At 49.4% G+C, this 15006-nt stretch overlaps 8 protein-coding genes across 8 annotated transcripts; 4 read left to right on the top strand and 4 right to left on the bottom strand.

The window, feature by feature from the left end:
* Positions 1–17: 17 nt before the first annotated feature.
* Positions 18–996, bottom strand: BZA70DRAFT_286441 (uncharacterized protein; the record flags this gene model as incomplete). The annotated part of the gene is made up of 2 exons (XM_064913865.1): positions 18–607; positions 927–996. The coding sequence occupies 2 exons, from the start codon at positions 994–996 to the stop codon at positions 18–20; spliced, it is 660 nt and encodes a 219-aa protein (XP_064770095.1).
* On the top strand, positions 954–2958 carry BZA70DRAFT_1783 (endocytosis and cytoskeletal organization protein). Its single transcript, XM_064909919.1, has 6 exons — positions 954–1048; positions 1133–1398; positions 1502–1578; positions 1652–1895; positions 1961–2024; positions 2090–2958. The coding sequence occupies exons 2-6, from the start codon at positions 1227–1229 to the stop codon at positions 2763–2765; spliced, it is 1233 nt and encodes a 410-aa protein (XP_064770096.1). The 5' UTR covers positions 954–1048; positions 1133–1226; the 3' UTR covers positions 2766–2958.
* BZA70DRAFT_3042 (uncharacterized protein) lies at positions 2883–4850 on the bottom strand. Its single transcript, XM_064914767.1, has 5 exons — positions 4307–4850; positions 3924–4237; positions 3737–3865; positions 3582–3668; positions 2883–3523 (listed from the first exon to the last, which is right to left on the bottom strand). The coding sequence occupies exons 1-5, from the start codon at positions 4484–4486 to the stop codon at positions 3001–3003; spliced, it is 1233 nt and encodes a 410-aa protein (XP_064770097.1). The 5' UTR covers positions 4487–4850; the 3' UTR covers positions 2883–3000.
* A 206-nt stretch (positions 4851–5056) lies between these two features.
* On the bottom strand, positions 5057–5831 carry BZA70DRAFT_286444 (mitochondria fission 1 protein; the record flags this gene model as incomplete). Its single annotated transcript, XM_064913866.1, has 5 exons — positions 5057–5151; positions 5230–5409; positions 5487–5638; positions 5727–5745; positions 5813–5831. The coding sequence occupies 5 exons, from the start codon at positions 5829–5831 to the stop codon at positions 5057–5059; spliced, it is 465 nt and encodes a 154-aa protein (XP_064770098.1).
* Positions 5832–6009: 178 nt separating this feature from the next.
* On the top strand, positions 6010–9560 carry BZA70DRAFT_1848 (uncharacterized protein). The gene is made up of 6 exons (XM_064909975.1): positions 6010–6307; positions 6399–6485; positions 6572–6956; positions 7021–8706; positions 8770–9118; positions 9181–9560. The coding sequence occupies exons 1-6, from the start codon at positions 6178–6180 to the stop codon at positions 9259–9261; spliced, it is 2718 nt and encodes a 905-aa protein (XP_064770099.1). The 5' UTR covers positions 6010–6177; the 3' UTR covers positions 9262–9560.
* On the bottom strand, positions 9368–10079 carry BZA70DRAFT_234636 (Spc24 subunit of Ndc80-domain-containing protein; the record flags this gene model as incomplete). Its single annotated transcript, XM_064910305.1, has 3 exons — positions 9368–9539; positions 9607–9856; positions 9923–10079. The coding sequence occupies 3 exons, from the start codon at positions 10077–10079 to the stop codon at positions 9368–9370; spliced, it is 579 nt and encodes a 192-aa protein (XP_064770100.1).
* A 646-nt stretch (positions 10080–10725) lies between these two features.
* BZA70DRAFT_298078 (6-phosphofructo-2-kinase-domain-containing protein) lies at positions 10726–12308 on the top strand (the record flags this gene model as incomplete). The annotated part of the gene is made up of 6 exons (XM_064914590.1): positions 10726–10775; positions 10841–10884; positions 10945–11831; positions 11890–12079; positions 12142–12181; positions 12242–12308. 6 exons carry the CDS (start codon positions 10726–10728, stop codon positions 12306–12308), a joined length of 1278 nt encoding a protein of 425 aa, XP_064770101.1.
* A 65-nt stretch (positions 12309–12373) lies between these two features.
* BZA70DRAFT_2659 (Alpha/Beta hydrolase protein) lies at positions 12374–14803 on the top strand. Its single transcript, XM_064910990.1, has 6 exons — positions 12374–12612; positions 12698–12945; positions 13026–13181; positions 13243–13784; positions 13844–13954; positions 14017–14803. Exons 1-6 carry the CDS (start codon positions 12606–12608, stop codon positions 14582–14584), a joined length of 1632 nt encoding a protein of 543 aa, XP_064770102.1. The 5' UTR covers positions 12374–12605; the 3' UTR covers positions 14585–14803.
* Positions 14804–15006: the final 203 nt, after the last annotated feature.

Genomic DNA, 15006 nt, shown 5'->3' on the forward strand with positions numbered 1-15006 from the left:
CGAGCAATAAAATCATGTCACCGATTAACAGGAATAAGTGCGATAGATGGTAGATTTGATCCCTCAGATTCAGTCAACGATTTTTTTCCCCTGGCCTTCTTTGGCTTCTGAGTTATCTGCACGACAGTAAGCCCGCTCAGGAGTTTCTCTGCCGCAGCATTCCAAATCATCTGCTGTATGCGCCCACCCTCGTCATAACTAGTCACCAAACAGAACGACATCGGTCGAGCAGACGACAGCATCGCCCGCTTCGCTGCATCGGTAACAGGCAATCTCGCAGCCAGCACAGCGAGCGTGTTTGCGCTCGAGTTTGCCGACGCTCCCTCAAGCTCGCGGATGTGTCGCGACCCCGGCTTCTTCTTCTCCGACTTGCACTGCACGACCACCGGTATTGTCTTCGTCTCAGCCGAGGCCAGGCGCATTGTTCCGCGCAGGTCGATGCCGAGGTCGCCCGCACCGCCGCATCGTTCGAGTTGCATTCGCGCTGCTGTCTGGAGCGCTTCGAGGGTCGTGTATTCGTATAACGTACCGACGTGGTATGTCGATTCGGGGGACAGGTTTTGAATTTCTGCGTATCGCAGAAAACTGCTCAATGACGAATGTGTGCCTGAGATTGTCGAGTAAGAGCACTTGTGTAGGCACGGAGGACAAAAGTACTGCTGCGGTGTGGATATTTTGCCAACTCTGGCCAGCAGAGTCCGCGCGAAAGCAGAAGCCCGATTTCGGTATGCCATTTCTCAAAGGCCCGCGATATTGCGTCTCAATGCAAACTCAACAACTCGAGCATCCCTCGAACCGCGTAAATACGACTGTTTAAGCAAACACGGTCGAGCTCTCGAGCTGGATTGGGAGACACAAAAACAAGCACCGGGAGCGGATAAGATTGAATTAAGGTTTTTCTTCCCACACTCTGATGAGCCGCGAACCATTAGCTTCCCGAATCGACCGGCGCCAGTTGCAGCAATCCGCCGCCTCGATAACTTCAAGCATCGGCATTCGTGTCTGCATACCTTGCGTATCTACTTATTTGCAGGCTGTGATTGAGATTGTGAGTGTTTGATTGCTGTCTGGGATTGATGATCCGGAACTACCGGCGTTCTTTTATCCTTGTCACTGACCATGACTACCGCAGGCTCGATCTGCTCGACCCAATCCTCGTTCGATCAACGCCATAGAGCACCAACAACAACCTCGCATATTCACTCAAACGCTTATTGCTTGTACATATGGCATCCCTGAGTAGCAACAAGCTTGAGGAGTGGGAGATTGCAAAGTACTGGGAGATCTTCTCGGGCCTGGATCCCCTGAACGGTCTACTTTCTGGAGATCGAGCTGCTGCAGTGCTCAAGAACTCACAGCTAGCTGACGACCAGCTCGAGAGGATTTGGGATCTTGCAGGTAATGAGCTCTTATTTATTGTTCTATCTGCCCGAGAAGGCAGTGGAATGTGCCTGTTTGTGTATGCTTCTGGACACTGGCTGATTTGACTCACGCGCAATAGACGTCGACAGCGATGGAAACCTGGACTTTGAAGAGTTCTGCGTTGCTATGCGGATCATCTTTGATCTTATCAATGGCGTAAGTTGCGAGTCTTTCTTTATTACATTAAAGGCAGGCTGGCTTTACTCACACATGCATCTAAAAACTACAGCGCTACAAATCCGTCCCCAGCTCTCTTCCAGATTGGCTAGTCCCGTCATCAAAGGTGCATCTGCTAGCTGCTAACCGGGCGGTCAAGACCGGAAGCTCTGGGTTCGAACGGGTAGATGACGATGATGACTTGGACGACCAACCTGGACTCACCAATGACTTTGACTGGTACATGTCACCCCAGGATCGTCGAAATTACGAGGCCGTGTATAACGCGAACACGGATCGACATGGACAGATTTCCTGTACGTTTTTGCTTTATATTGTGGAGAAATATCTGTTTGCTCAAATTAACATTATAATGCTCCAGTCGAATCCCTTAGCGAGCTGTACGGAACGCTTAATGTTCCAGAGACCGATATAGCCTCGGCATGGTATGTTGATATTCACCTATCACCAAAAGCTTCCACAAACTAACAATGCTTGCGCTGATCATAAGGAACCTGATAAACCCCCGTTCTGACCGGACGATCGGCAAGGATCAATGCCTAGCATTCCTGCATATCCTAAACAATCGCGACAAAGGAGTCCGCGTGCCTCGTAACGTGCCGCCATCTCTCCGGGCTACTTTCGAGAAGAGCACTGAGATAGACTACGACGTCTCCAACACAAGCTCACCGTCTCAAAGACTTGCGTCTACCAGCACGACGAGTAAAAAATCTGCCTTTGCAGACTCCTATCTCGATCGTCTTGGCATATCCGGTGGCCGCAGCCCTTACTCGTCCTCTGGCACAGACTTTTCGGCGACAAAGGATACAGACTGGGAGGAAGTCCGTCTACGAAGACAATTGACCGAGCTTGAATCGCAATACGAAAAGGCGCAAGCAGCTGCCGAACGTCGAAAGAACGAAGCCAAGCGAAACGCAGACAACTCAAAGATTGGCCTTGTGCGTACGCAGCTCGAGCAGCTCTACGACTACAAACGCCGTCAGTTGAGAAAATTGCGGGCGGGAGAGTCGCTCGATGACGGGTCCTCTGGCGTGGATTTGACGTCCATGAAGCAAGAGATCGAGGTACTGAAGCAGCAGGTTGATATGCTTGAGGATTACTGCAACCGCAAGCAAACTGAGCTAAATCAGCTGTACTCGGAGATTGAGCGCGAAAAGAGTAGTTAGATCGTTTTACTTTAAGTCATTTTGTGTTTGAGTACGTGTGTATGTAGAGTAGGTGAGTGAGTGTGTATTAATGAGAATCGTTCAGTATTCTGTAATGCTAGCGTCTGCTTTCTTTGTACCCAATTACTCATTGCAAGAACCTGCAATAAAGAGACGCAGCGCCACAGCGTCATTAGCCAGTATCTCCTTCTCTCCGAGATTTCCATCATCTTTTTAGCGTAAAAAATCGAAGTAACTATTCGACGTCCGGTAACTCATCGACCTCCTGCGCCTGCTCTCGCGGTGGCGCACTGCTACCCTTAGGTACCGCATGCTCAGGGTTAATAGGTGTCCGGCAGAGCGGACATGAGTCAGATACAACTAGCCACTGTGTGATGCATGGAGGATGGAAAAAATGCTTGCACGGCAGGATCTTAATCATATCAGTGTCAGTATAAGCTTCCATGCAGAGCGGACAGTCCGGAGTCTTTGCGATTTCTTCAGCATGCTCCTTCACGGAGATATTTGGCAGAGCCTGGATTTCTTCCTGTGCCGCGGGCGGAGCTGCGTTCGTAGTGGGAGCCTGCTCCATCAACTGGGAGATGATCTGATCGAGTTGCCGGTCGGAAACGTAATCACCAGGGTTTCCCGGCATATTGAACATTTGAGTCATAAGCATAGACACAAGATCGTTGGCCGCGTTGGGATTAACTTGAGCACCGCGAGTCCCGCCCAGACGTGCCTCGCCTGTAAGCCCCGCAAGCGAATTTTGAAGAAAGCTGAAGCAATGCCGTTAGTAAATAGAGGCCGTATTGTTTATGGGAAAGTGATACGTACTGAATCCACTGGTCTCGGTTCGAAAGTTCTTCCTCTGACTGATCCTCATCGCTGGAGCCGTGCTCTTCGCGATCACCGCTAGTTTGCCTTGTAGTAAGAGGTAAGATTAGCTGCACTGTACACTCCCAGACGGACTGGGGAGAGGGACTGCATACCTAGTTCGGTCAGATTGAGCCGAAGATCGAGTTTGACGTTGGTTGCCTCCAGGTTCTGTTTGTGATGTAGAGGATGTTGGGGAATCTGGCATTGGTTCGGGTACGCCTGGGACGCCATGCCGTAGAAAGCTGTAGATGATATGTCAGTAAGTTTCTAGAGCAAAGTGCAACTAGTCAGAACACGTACTTATCCCACATAGTTGCATTAGCCCTAGGATTAGTCCGTGTAATCTCAGAAGGGCTAACAAGTTCCAGGAGTGAATTTAAGCTGTATCTTCGCTCGGGGTCGTTATCTGAGGTAGGCATCGCACCCCGGTTGCCGTTGTGGCCGTCTGCACCGCTCAATGCCGCGCCGAGATTGATCGTACCGGCATTGCCAGAGAGTCGGTCCATGATTTCCATGAATGATTGTGGACCGTTCCCCCCTCCGAATAGCATATAGCCATCATCGTCGTCATACTCTTCCTCACTTTCGGCATCGCCTTCGTCTTCCTCCTCGAGCTAGACAAAAAGTGGTCTGTTTAGCACGTCAAATCACACCAGAGAACACCTCGAGTCATTTTGATTTACCATTTCGCAAAATTCGGAGTCGCATCGGGGACAGAGCACCGGGAATTCCGGATCAGTCATGTTGAATTCATTGTAGCAGCTGTGGCAGAGGAATAGGATCGGAGGACTATGAGTAGGCCCGTCCGAATGCCTGTCTGTTCCGTCCGCATCTCCTGCATAATGTTGAGTTTCGCTAGACATTGCACAATGCTATCAAGACAACCCAGCTCGGAACCTCCTTATTGATATAATGTACCACCAGTTGGGGTTGGCGTAGGTGGTAGCCGCTATAAGACGCAACGCAACGCTCGCCGACGCGCGGGCGAATGAGTGATTATAGAAAGTAAACAATACAAGCCAGGCGCCTAACTATACCCACAAGTCCCTGGTGAATAAGGACTCACGAAAGCCTGCGGTGACGAAAACAGAGGATCTGCAAGCACACAGATATCGGTTGCCTGGGCCGCTTTCGTAGGTCTGATATTGGGAAGCGGTGGATTTCGGTTGTGTTGGTGCGAGAATAACCTCCAGATGGTGACTAAGGAGTTACTAATATATCTACGCTCCTTGTTCCTTGCTCCCCACTCGAATTGTCGGAAACGATATGTTTTGAGTCAACAGATAAGTAGTAATTCTTATCTTATTACGTTACATGCACCAATGAATATCCGCAAGCTCAAACACAAAACACCAGAGTAAAAAAGTAACCGAACAATATACTATCGAACCCCCCGCGAACTATACCAATACTTTGTGGCGACCGGATTACAATCACCGCCTTCTCGCCGAACCTCTAAGAAGCGATCCAACAAGAACACTACCGACTGCGACAGCGCCACCAATGATCGCCAATCCGACAAGACCGTCTGTTTAAGTATGTCAGCAACGCCCTTGATCTACCTTCATCATAGTTGAAACGTAGCTGGCGATCGGAGATGACTTACCTTTTGCCACTTTATCATCAATGAGCTTGTTCAGGCTTCGTGCTTGCATGTTATTCGGCTCGCGATCAAGTAGTAGGTCGTTGTATCTCTTTGCCTCAACATGATTACCGAGCTTGAAGTTCCCTAGAGCGAGATAATACAAGCACTCTCTTCGTCGTTCCGGTGCGTCGCGGAATATTTCTGTGGCAGATCGTAACAGTCAGTCATCATCAACGTCATTAAAAATATTAGACCTGCACGATATGGGGAGTGCTTACCCGTCAGGAGTCGTACTCCCAAAGCCTGTTCTTCACGCCTGTTGCTCTTCACAAGGCCCCAGGCGTAGTTGAATTTTGTTTGGATAGTGACAAATGGCTCTTCTTTGACATACTGAGTCCTCAGAACATTTAGCTCGTCGCGGCTTAGAGAACTGCAAATTATGAGAGTAATGTCAGCAGACTGGGTTAAATCAGGCAGGATCAAAGCACGAGCAAGCGTAGATGACGGTGACTACTTACACCTCCGCATCCGCGGCATCTGTAGCGAGAACGAGGCAGTTAGCAGGAATCCCAGTATAAATACAAATCATCAGAACAGTACATACATGGTAGATCAGAAGGCATTTATAATGCTGATTGCAAAGCGAACAGAATTCGAAATCTCAGATAAAGATGTGAATGGGTTTCCGGCTCAGATGGATCGCCGCCAGCGACTCTTTAAGCCCGGCTCAGCCTCGTGATGACGTATTGGGCCTTTTCCCTGCCATTTGTGATCACCACGTGACTAAACTCGTGACCCACGCGTCTCCCAAGTAACGCGTCAAGAACCGGGTCTTTATCGACGATTGATTGCTTTGATTGTCTGATATGGAGGGCGAATCTGCAAAGTAAGCATATTTTCACTATTATATCAGCTGGCTTAAGTGAAATCTGGTGTTGGTCTACTTGATTTTGGAGACGTGGCGCAGAAATGTCTACAATACGAGAAATCGATGCATCGTCGGTCCACAGAATCACTTCAGGGCAAGTAGTCATTGATCTATCAACAGCAGCGAAAGAGCTGCTAGAAAATAGTTTGGATGCGCACGCTACTTCTATTGGTAAGTGAACTACGCTATCACGTGCTGGGGGTGCAGCTGGTGTGGTGTTATCTTGCACGTCTTACAGATGCTTATTCTGACTCTTACACAGAGGTTCGATTCAAACAATACGGCCTCGAGTCTATTGAAGTCAGCGACAACGGCGATGGAATTTCCGAAGATGATATGGAAGGCATTGGTGAGCTTGCTTATTGTTTTGCGTGCTACATCATATTCTTCTATTCGCGGGGCTTGAAGAAGATGAACAACTGACATAATCGATAGTCCTAAAACATCATACCTCCAAGCTTCAGCAGTTTGCTGATCTCGAGACCGTCGACACATACGGATTTCGCGGCGAAGCCCTCAACTCCCTATGCGCTGTATGCGCCAAGGTCCGCATAACAACTTGCACGAAAGAAAGCAAGCCCCGAGCCACTCGATTAGAATACGACAGCAATGGGAAGATCGTCTCGAAAACCCGAGTCGCGGGTACCGTTGGCACTACCGTGACTCTTTCAAAGATATTCGAGGGGAAGTTACCCGTACGACGAACAGATTTGGTAAAGAATCATAAACGAGAGTTTGCCAAATGTGTTGCTCTTATACAAGCGTATGGGATCGTTATATTGGGCGTGAAGATTACAGTCACAAATTCGCTACAGAATGGGTATTTTCACCTATGCACCTACTTGATTGAGCCCGTGATGACTCCATTACTTACTATATTATAGAAGGCGAAACGTGTTATTCTCAACAAATGGAAACCCTACGATCGACCGGAATATCATCAATATCTTTGGAGCTCGGCAGTTTTCCGAGCTGCGACCGCTATCTTTCTCATTTGAAATCACACGCAGAAGATCGCTATACTCGCAAGTCAAAGAAGAGCAGTCGGACCTGATCAAAGTAGAAGGGTTTATCTCTAACCCGGCTCCAGGGAGTGGGCGAAGTAGCCAAGACCGGCAGCTGGTGTATATCAACAGTCGTCCATGCGTGTATCCGGGGATTGCAAGGTGCATCAATGAATGCTACAAGCAGTTCAATCCGACTCAGTACCCTCTGTTTGTGGCAAACCTACTGCTGGACCACAAAACTGTCGATGTGAATGTGACGCCTGACAAGCGTACGGTGCTTCTCCACGATGAGGATCAGATAATGGATGGTTTACGGAGAACGTTGCTGGAATTGCTTTCAGAATCAATGACTATGATCAGCTCAAAGACTCAATCAACTTTAATAGATTCAATCGCAAGCTCACCTCCTAGATCCGGTTCATCGATGGCGTACGCAGTGAAATCCGAACCCAGCGATACGAGTTCGGGCTTCGTGCTGCACACCGACTCCCCTGAGCCAGACGCATCTTTGAAGAGCGAGGAATCTGAATCTCGACAAGGATCCGTTTCATTGATGGAAAGGTTTTCGTCGGAAGGAAGGAGTTCTGAACCTCAGACGCCCATGCTTCGAAATAGTGCAGTGTCGCGCAAACGAAAGCGCGGATCAAGTTCTACTAAATCTACAGAGGCGGGGAGATCTGGAATCAGTTTGATCCAGAGATTTTCGGCTACGAAGACTGATCTTGGTGATGGTGATGGTGATGAGGAATTGGAGGATAGTTTGATGTCGATTGGCTCTATTGCAGACAAGGAGGATGAGTCGGATGTTGCACTCGATAACGAAATGACTGATACACTGGTGACTACAGACACAACGCACGAGAAGACTTTCTTGGCTGAGATAGCAGACAGAGAGGGGAATACAGAAGCAGAGGAAGAAGAGGAGGAAGAAGAGGAGGAAGAGGAAGAAGAAGAGGAGGAGGAAGAGGAGGAAAAAGATGAAGAGCAAGAAGAGAAGGTGGCGGTGGAGATGAAAAAGAAGGATGCTGGGGCGCGATTAAAGGTTCAGACTATCGTCGCGTCAGATCTTCGTCAGACTGGAGAGGATGAGTCTACATCTGAACAGGTTTTACCTCCAGTTGCGTCGCATGATTACGAGACAGAAAGCAATGAAGTCTCGACCGAATCTATCACAGACTACAAGACGAGCCGGGGGAGCGTGCAATCTACACATAACTTATCTGTGGAATTAGAAGTATCGCTTGATGCAATCATTGCTCAGAGCAAATTGCTGAGGACAGCTGCGTCAGCGAAGAGCGAGAAAGGACAAACGCTACAAGTGGAAGTCGACGAGGGCGAGTACCATCTGCAAGCTCTTAATATATCAAAGACAGATTTTGCGAGGATGTCGATTATTGGGCAGTTTAATTTGGGATTTATCATTGCCAGGCGGGTCGAGGCCTCCGGAAAGGGTGGCGACGACAGTGATGATTTGTTTATCATCGACCAGCATGCGAGCGATGAGAAATATAATTTTGAGCGACTGCAGAGAGAGACTACGATAGGCCGGCAACCTTTGGCAGTGTATGTTGCTTCAGAATGCTGGATATGTGCGGGAATTTGCTAACTTTTGTTTTTGTCCACCAGACCTAAGCCTTTGTCACTCACTCCTCTCGAGGAGCTTCAAGTTATCTCTAATCTCTCGGTATTTTCAGACAACGGGTTTGGACTGAAGATAGACGAGGGAAGTGAGCCAGGACGGAAATGCTCACTGACTGCGGTACCAGCGATTATGTCTAAAACGCTGGGTACTGAAGATTTTATGGAGCTTTTACATGCAGTGAGCGAATATCCCGGAACAACGGTTCGCTGCTCTAAGATTCGGCAAGCATTTGCGATGAAAGCTTGCAGGAGTAGTGTGATGATTGGTACAGGGTTGGAGATTGACAAGATGCGAAAGATCGTTAGAGATCTGGGTACGTTGGATAAGCCATGGGTAAGATACACTGATTTCTGCTGATGAGTTTGATCAACTGTGTTGCTAATCGTGCTGTGTAGAACTGTCCTCATGGCCGACCTACTATGCGTCATTTGACTAGGATTGGGAAATGGAAAGGGTGGGATTTGGATTTGAGCTAACCCTAAGAATACAGATTGATTGAGAGCAAAGATAATCCACAGTGTTAAGCAAGAAGAGAACGCCAAAAATATCCTAATACATAATTTCTACCTAGACCAGCTTGAATTACATCATACTCCAGAGGTGATTTGCGATGAAGAAGTTTGAGTAGGACTTGTCCATGTTTAGGACATGCATGTCGTTGCTCTCTTGCGACCTGACGACTGCTTTGCTGTAGCCGCCGATGTCGTCACTTTCAAGGCTAACGCCTAGTGATCTGTAGACCTTGAGGAGTAATCTGCATTGTTATAGAACATTAGCATAGCTCCCACGAACCAGAGCAGAGCGGAAGAATAAACACTCACATGGTCGAGTCCTGCTGAGCACTACTCTCAGACGCCAAAACATCTTCGCTTCGCAGTTTCTCCAAGTCATTGTTTAACCGAGCCAGAGTGGTCTCACTGGAATGATAAGCAGACTCCAGCTCATTGATGGTTTTAGCAAGTGCAAATTTCTCGCGGTCGAGAGCAAGCATTCGCTCGGTGTGGTTTCTCTTGGAAGGCGAGGACAGCGATGTAACTGCTGACTTTGCGAGTTCGGTTCTCCGGGATAGGGCTGTATACAAGTTATCAATGAGTATATGTAGAAATAAAGTGGTGTAAAAGCAGAGCTAGATAGTACCTCGCAGAAGTTCCATTTGCTGGTCGCGCTCGAGTTCACGAGCAGCTTTGAGAATGCGGATGTGGTCGCTGATGCGTGAGACAGCTTGCACATCAGGAGCGATTTGGAAGTTTGCGGCGGTGGACGCCACCAGCGTCGACATTTTATCTGACGGCATGATTGTATAGAAATGTTTAGAGAGGATGGAAGAGAGACGGTTGGGAACAAGACAGAGAGACGAGGAGAGGAAGACGAAGGAGTCGTGGTTTGTTTATTTTGTTTGTTTACATGCGGCGCTCTGGGAGGTTGTGCTTGGATACGGCGCGCCGGGTAAAAGAAGGCGACCTCGCGCGACGCCGTCGGATGTCTGTCAATGGAAGCACGCACAGTGGGATCAACACGTGACCGGGAATCAGATCCCAGCACAGTGCGAATGAGGGATGCTGGGCGGGGAGAGGGAGCGAGGCGGAGGGGAAGAGCGAAGAGCGGCCGCGGGACAGGCGTCTGGTTGACCGGGCAACGGCTATTTAATTCAGCTATTTTATTCGCATTTTCTTTATTTTCTGCTCTGCGCTGGATCCCACGCGGCCGGACTCCAAACAGCCGTTGTTGGCCGGCAGAGCAGCTGCGTTATTCTGGTGCGATTTGCGCGGGCGGCTGCGGGGGAAGCGCAGAAAGCAGAAATGCCGTCACCCAGACTCAACGAAAATCTCACCAGACTTCCGCTCGTCCTTCTCGCGCACCACTTCACCACCGCCGTAGCCGCCTTTGTTCAGTGTTCCTCCTCCCGCAGCTATTCTCCTGCTTCTTTCTTATCCGCTGCAATGGGCGCATACTCCTTTCATGTCGAGAACGTCCAGATCTGCGTGGTCATGTGAGTGCATAGCCTGTACCCGAAACCGCACTTCTTCCTGCTAACCACTGCCTTTTGTCCTCCAGGGTCGGTCTGCCTGCTCGCGGCAAATCTCTAATAGCACAGAAGAGTGAGTCTTCTTTTTGTCTTTTATCAATATCCTAGCTTTGTTATTAACTCTTCTCTACAGTCGTTCGATACCTCACCTGGCTCTCAGTCAAAGCAAAATGCTTCAACGTCGGCAACTACAGACGGATCGAGACCGCGCACCCGACCGCAGACTTCTTCGACGTCAACAACAGCGAAGGCGAGCGTCTGCGCAAAATGGCCGCCGAGGCTGCCACCGCCGACATGTTTAGGTGGTTCGACCAGGAAAAAGGCGTTGTCGCGATCCTGGACGCCACAAACACCACAAAGGCCAGACGCGACTGGGTCCTCAACCTGTGCCGGAAACGCAACATCGAGCCGCTGTTTGTCGAGAGCTGGTGCGATGACGAAGACCTTATTCTCCAAAACATCATTGACGTCAAAACAACGAGTCCGGATTATGTCGGTCAAGATCCCGAGCAGGCTGCTCTAGACTTCCGGAATCGGATACGCAACTACGAGAAAGTTTACGAGACCATCTCTGAGCGTGAGCTGACTTATGTGAAGCTCATCAATGTCGGATCCCAGGTCATAATCAATCGCATCCAGTCCTATCTAGAGTCTCGGATCGTATACTATCTCATGAATCTGCACATCAAACCTAGATGCATCTGGCTCAGTCGACACGGCGAGTCAGTATTCAACGTGGAGGGGAAAATCGGCGGAGACTCGGACCTCTCTCCCCGTGGTCGCGAATATGCGCGTCAGCTGCCCGGGCTCACCAAGAGCTCTGTGGGCGACCAGCCGCTCACAGTGTGGACCTCTACTCTGAAACGAACACAGCAAACTGCGAAATATCTACCATACAGACAATTGACGTGGAAGGCTCTGGACGAGCTCGACGGTGGACAATGCGACGGCCTGACTTACGAAGAGATTGAGGAGCGATACCCTGAGGATTTTGCTGCTCGAGATGCAGACAAATATGAGGTAATTCTGCTCGAGTATAGTATTTACTCGTGATAGCTGCTGACGATCATCGATCTAGTACCGATACCCTGGTGGTGAATCGTACCGAGACGTAGTCATCCGGCTTGAGCCTATTATAATGGAGTTAGAGCGACAAGAAAACATCATGATTGTGACCCATCAAGCAGTTTTGCGCTGTATATACGCCTATTTCATGAACGTGCCGCAAGATCAGAGCCCTTGGATGGAAGTGCCGTTGCACACCCTGAGTATGCTATCCCAAGTCAAGCAGTCTTATCTTACCATGCATACTTACATATTCTCTCTTTAGTCAAATTGGAGCCAAAGGCATACGGAACCGAGGTGACCAGGTAAGCTGATAACCAGTACCACCTCACTTCTCTACAATACTGACAGATGTTCGTGTCTAGAATCAAAGCCAACATCCCGGCCGTCAGTACATACCGCGAGAAGGGACAGTCAGCGCTGAAGAAGTAATCCCGACTCGGACCAGAATACAGCAGCAGTACATAAACTAAATACAAATATCTCTCCCTATTTTCTGAACAACAAACAGTCGAGGCTCCCCGCCGCGCCCCACGTGACGCGATGCGCAGTGCCCTTCCCCGCAAGCACACAGTGGTTAAGCTTTAACATGACAAACCTTAATGCACCTGACTCGGAGCCGTGCTCTTCATTTGCATGTGAAAGACCAGCCGACCGCCTCCTGTTGTCTGCAGCACACCGCCTGAGCTGAGAACCCAGCAAGCCAGAACCAAAGTGAAAGCTATCTGAATGATTGGTGGGTAGTTCTATGATATCTACTGCAGTCTAGTTAATACACTAGAGCGGTAGTTGTCGTCGTCACCAGCTAACATCTCCTCCAGATCATCTCATCGGCCGCCCGTCTCCGAGTCTCAAAAAGGCCCAGGTACTCTTAGTATCGACCTTCTGGGTTCTTTACTTAATTAGAGGCCCGCGTCATGGACCTTTGGTAGCAAAGTCGATCAGCAAGTTCTTGACCGAGCACGCGTCGGCGTGGCAGGTCCATGTACTCACCATGACTGGTTTGTACGTGCTCAAGAACCTAGACAAGATCCTGAATTTGCAGTCGCCTGAACCACTCGCCGATATCGTGAGTTATACTCGTCGGATTTATACTATATACTCGCGTTTATAGCTAGTTTATGCTAATACCTTGTTTGAATGTAATAGTACAGTCCATCGTTCTTCCGCGCGACGTGGATCTTGACTGCTCTTGACGCGGGATTTTGGACAGCGATGCCTATTCGGCCCAAGCCCATCCGTGACATTGCAAGTCTCTGCTTCAGCATCTACTACCTCATATTTGCTGATCAGGCCGACGAGAAAGTGAGTATTTCTAGTGTTTTCTGGCTGCTTAAGCACACTCTGACTGTCTTTCGACTTCTAGGTGAGAAAAGTGAGAGCTACCGTCACTGCAGAACATCTGCGGATATCTTGGGAAAAAGCGACCTCGACATACCTCCGACTTGGCCGACTATTTACAACCCCGCGGATCCAAGTACTAAAAGGCTTTGAGATTGCCAGGCCGCCCGGCAGTCCCTATCACTCAAGAATCAAGGCGTTTCTGTACTACGACGGACCTCGGGGTTCGTTCAAGCAGCACGACAAGATATTGCTCAGTTTTCCCGGTGGCGGGTTTGTGAGCATGACTCCGCGCCACCATGACGACTCGCTCTGTAGTTGGGCTAAGCGTTTGAAGATCCCGATCGTCAGCATAAACTACGGGTATGTCATGCTGAGCCAGAGGTTAAGATATTCGATAGTCTTGCTAATCTTTACTGTCGCGTTTAGGAAAGCACCAGAGTACCCATATCCATACGGACTAGATGAATGCTATGACGCGTACCTCGAGATTATCAGAACAAGGGGCCGCTGCATTGGACTGTCAGGGCACTCAGATCTTCAGATAGTCTTGATTGGTGATTCTGCGTAAGCGACTCTACTGCTGCCAACACCAAGAATGATGCTAACAGTATTTGTATGAACAGAGGCGGTAACCTGGTTGCGGGTACGATTCTGAAGCTATTGACGAATGCAGCGCATCCACCGCTGCCGTTGTCGGTGCTTTTGATTTATCCTGCTCTTGACTTGAACTTTACGTAAGTTGTGCTGTTTGCTGGAGTTAGATGAAGGATAGATAGTCTAACAGAGTGAGAAATAGGTCGTGGATGTCTGATGAGCAGGTTCGACTGCTCAGACAGGAAAGTGTGCATGAGCTGCATAGTCCTGGCTTGATGAAGCGAAAGGAGAGCATGTATCCAGGCATGAGCGGTCGTTACCGGATCGAGCATGAGGCCAGAGATATTGATGAGTTCCAGCTGCCGAACAGTATTGACCACGACATGTCGTCGACAAGTGCACATTTTGCAGGGTCGAGTAATCTGCACAACAAGTCGTATAACGATCTGACGGGAAGACCGGCGCTCGAGCCGCAAAGCAGCGAAAAGTCAACGAGCAGCAGTGAGATTGGGACGTCGCTGGCGATGACGTCTAGGGTGTCTTATTTCAGTGACAAGATCATTACGCCAGAGATGTTGCGAGCGATGGTGATTCTTTATATCGGTCCGCATAACCGACCAGATTTCACAGCAGACTACTTATTATCGCCGGTTAATGCGCCGACGGAGCTGTTGGCGAAGTTTCCTAAGGTTTACATGCTTTGCGGTGAAGTCGATCCACTGGTGGTAAGTGAGAGTAGAAGAGAGGCGATGGGGAGGACGTCGAGCTAACTGATTGTAGGACGACACGGTGATCTTTGCAGGAAGACTGCGAGAGGCCAAGCAGAGCGCGAGGATGCGATATCAAGCATTGGCGATGTCGAGACCAGATGAGGAAGCCGACTCTGTTGAGGTGTTGATTATCAGGGGTATATCGCATGGATTCCTGCAGTTCCCAATGTTGCTGCCGGAAGGCAAGGCAGGGATCGCGAGGTGCGCGGGATGGATCCAGGAATCGTTTACAAACTACGATAATCACCATCAGAAACAGTCGGAGAAGCCGGTACTGAAGCGAGCGGTGACGACGGGCGCGGGTAAGAAGATCAAGAAAGTGGGAGGAGGTGGAGGAGGGATTACAGCGAAGGTGATGCGCGCGCTGCTTACCCGGTCCGGGTTAGGGTGGGTTATTACGCCTCCAGAGGAGAGGCAGAGTA

This window comes from Myxozyma melibiosi, assembly GCF_037950935.1.
Source record: "Myxozyma melibiosi strain Phaff 52-87 chromosome Unknown BZA70scaffold_1, whole genome shotgun sequence".
Taxonomy (NCBI): Eukaryota; Fungi; Ascomycota; class Lipomycetes; order Lipomycetales; family Lipomycetaceae; genus Myxozyma; species Myxozyma melibiosi.

What these genes read in the sequence shown, in the direction of transcription:
- BZA70DRAFT_1783 (XM_064909919.1), top strand. Translation starts at nt 1,227, where the DNA reads ATGGCATCCCTGAGTAGCAACAAGCTTGAGGAGTGGGAGATTGCAAAG. An exon ending in GAGGATTTGGGATCTTGCAG is followed by an intron (nt 1,399 to 1,501) that starts GTAATGAGCTCT and finishes CACGCGCAATAG; the next exon opens with ACGTCGACAGCGATGGAAAC. An exon ending in TCGACATGGACAGATTTCCT is followed by an intron (nt 1,896 to 1,960) that starts GTACGTTTTTGC and finishes ATAATGCTCCAG; the next exon opens with TCGAATCCCTTAGCGAGCTG.
- BZA70DRAFT_3042 (XM_064914767.1), bottom strand. Translation starts at nt 4,486, where the DNA reads ATGTCTAGCGAAACTCAACATTATGCAGGAGATGCGGACGGAACAGAC. An exon ending in ACTCCGAATTTTGCGAAATG is followed by an intron (nt 4,238 to 4,306) that starts GTAAATCAAAAT and finishes CTTTTTGTCTAG; the next exon opens with CTCGAGGAGGAAGACGAAGG. An exon ending in AATGCAACTATGTGGGATAA is followed by an intron (nt 3,866 to 3,923) that starts GTACGTGTTCTG and finishes TATCATCTACAG; the next exon opens with CTTTCTACGGCATGGCGTCC.
- BZA70DRAFT_1848 (XM_064909975.1), top strand. Translation starts at nt 6,178, where the DNA reads ATGTCTACAATACGAGAAATCGATGCATCGTCGGTCCACAGAATCACT. An exon ending in ACAAATTCGCTACAGAATGG is followed by an intron (nt 6,957 to 7,020) that starts GTATTTTCACCT and finishes ACTATATTATAG; the next exon opens with AAGGCGAAACGTGTTATTCT. An exon ending in GGCCGGCAACCTTTGGCAGT is followed by an intron (nt 8,707 to 8,769) that starts GTATGTTGCTTC and finishes TTTGTCCACCAG; the next exon opens with ACCTAAGCCTTTGTCACTCA.
- BZA70DRAFT_2659 (XM_064910990.1), top strand. An exon ending in CTGATCAGGCCGACGAGAAA is followed by an intron (nt 13,182 to 13,242) that starts GTGAGTATTTCT and finishes TTCGACTTCTAG; the next exon opens with GTGAGAAAAGTGAGAGCTAC. An exon ending in GTCTTGATTGGTGATTCTGC is followed by an intron (nt 13,785 to 13,843) that starts GTAAGCGACTCT and finishes TTGTATGAACAG; the next exon opens with AGGCGGTAACCTGGTTGCGG.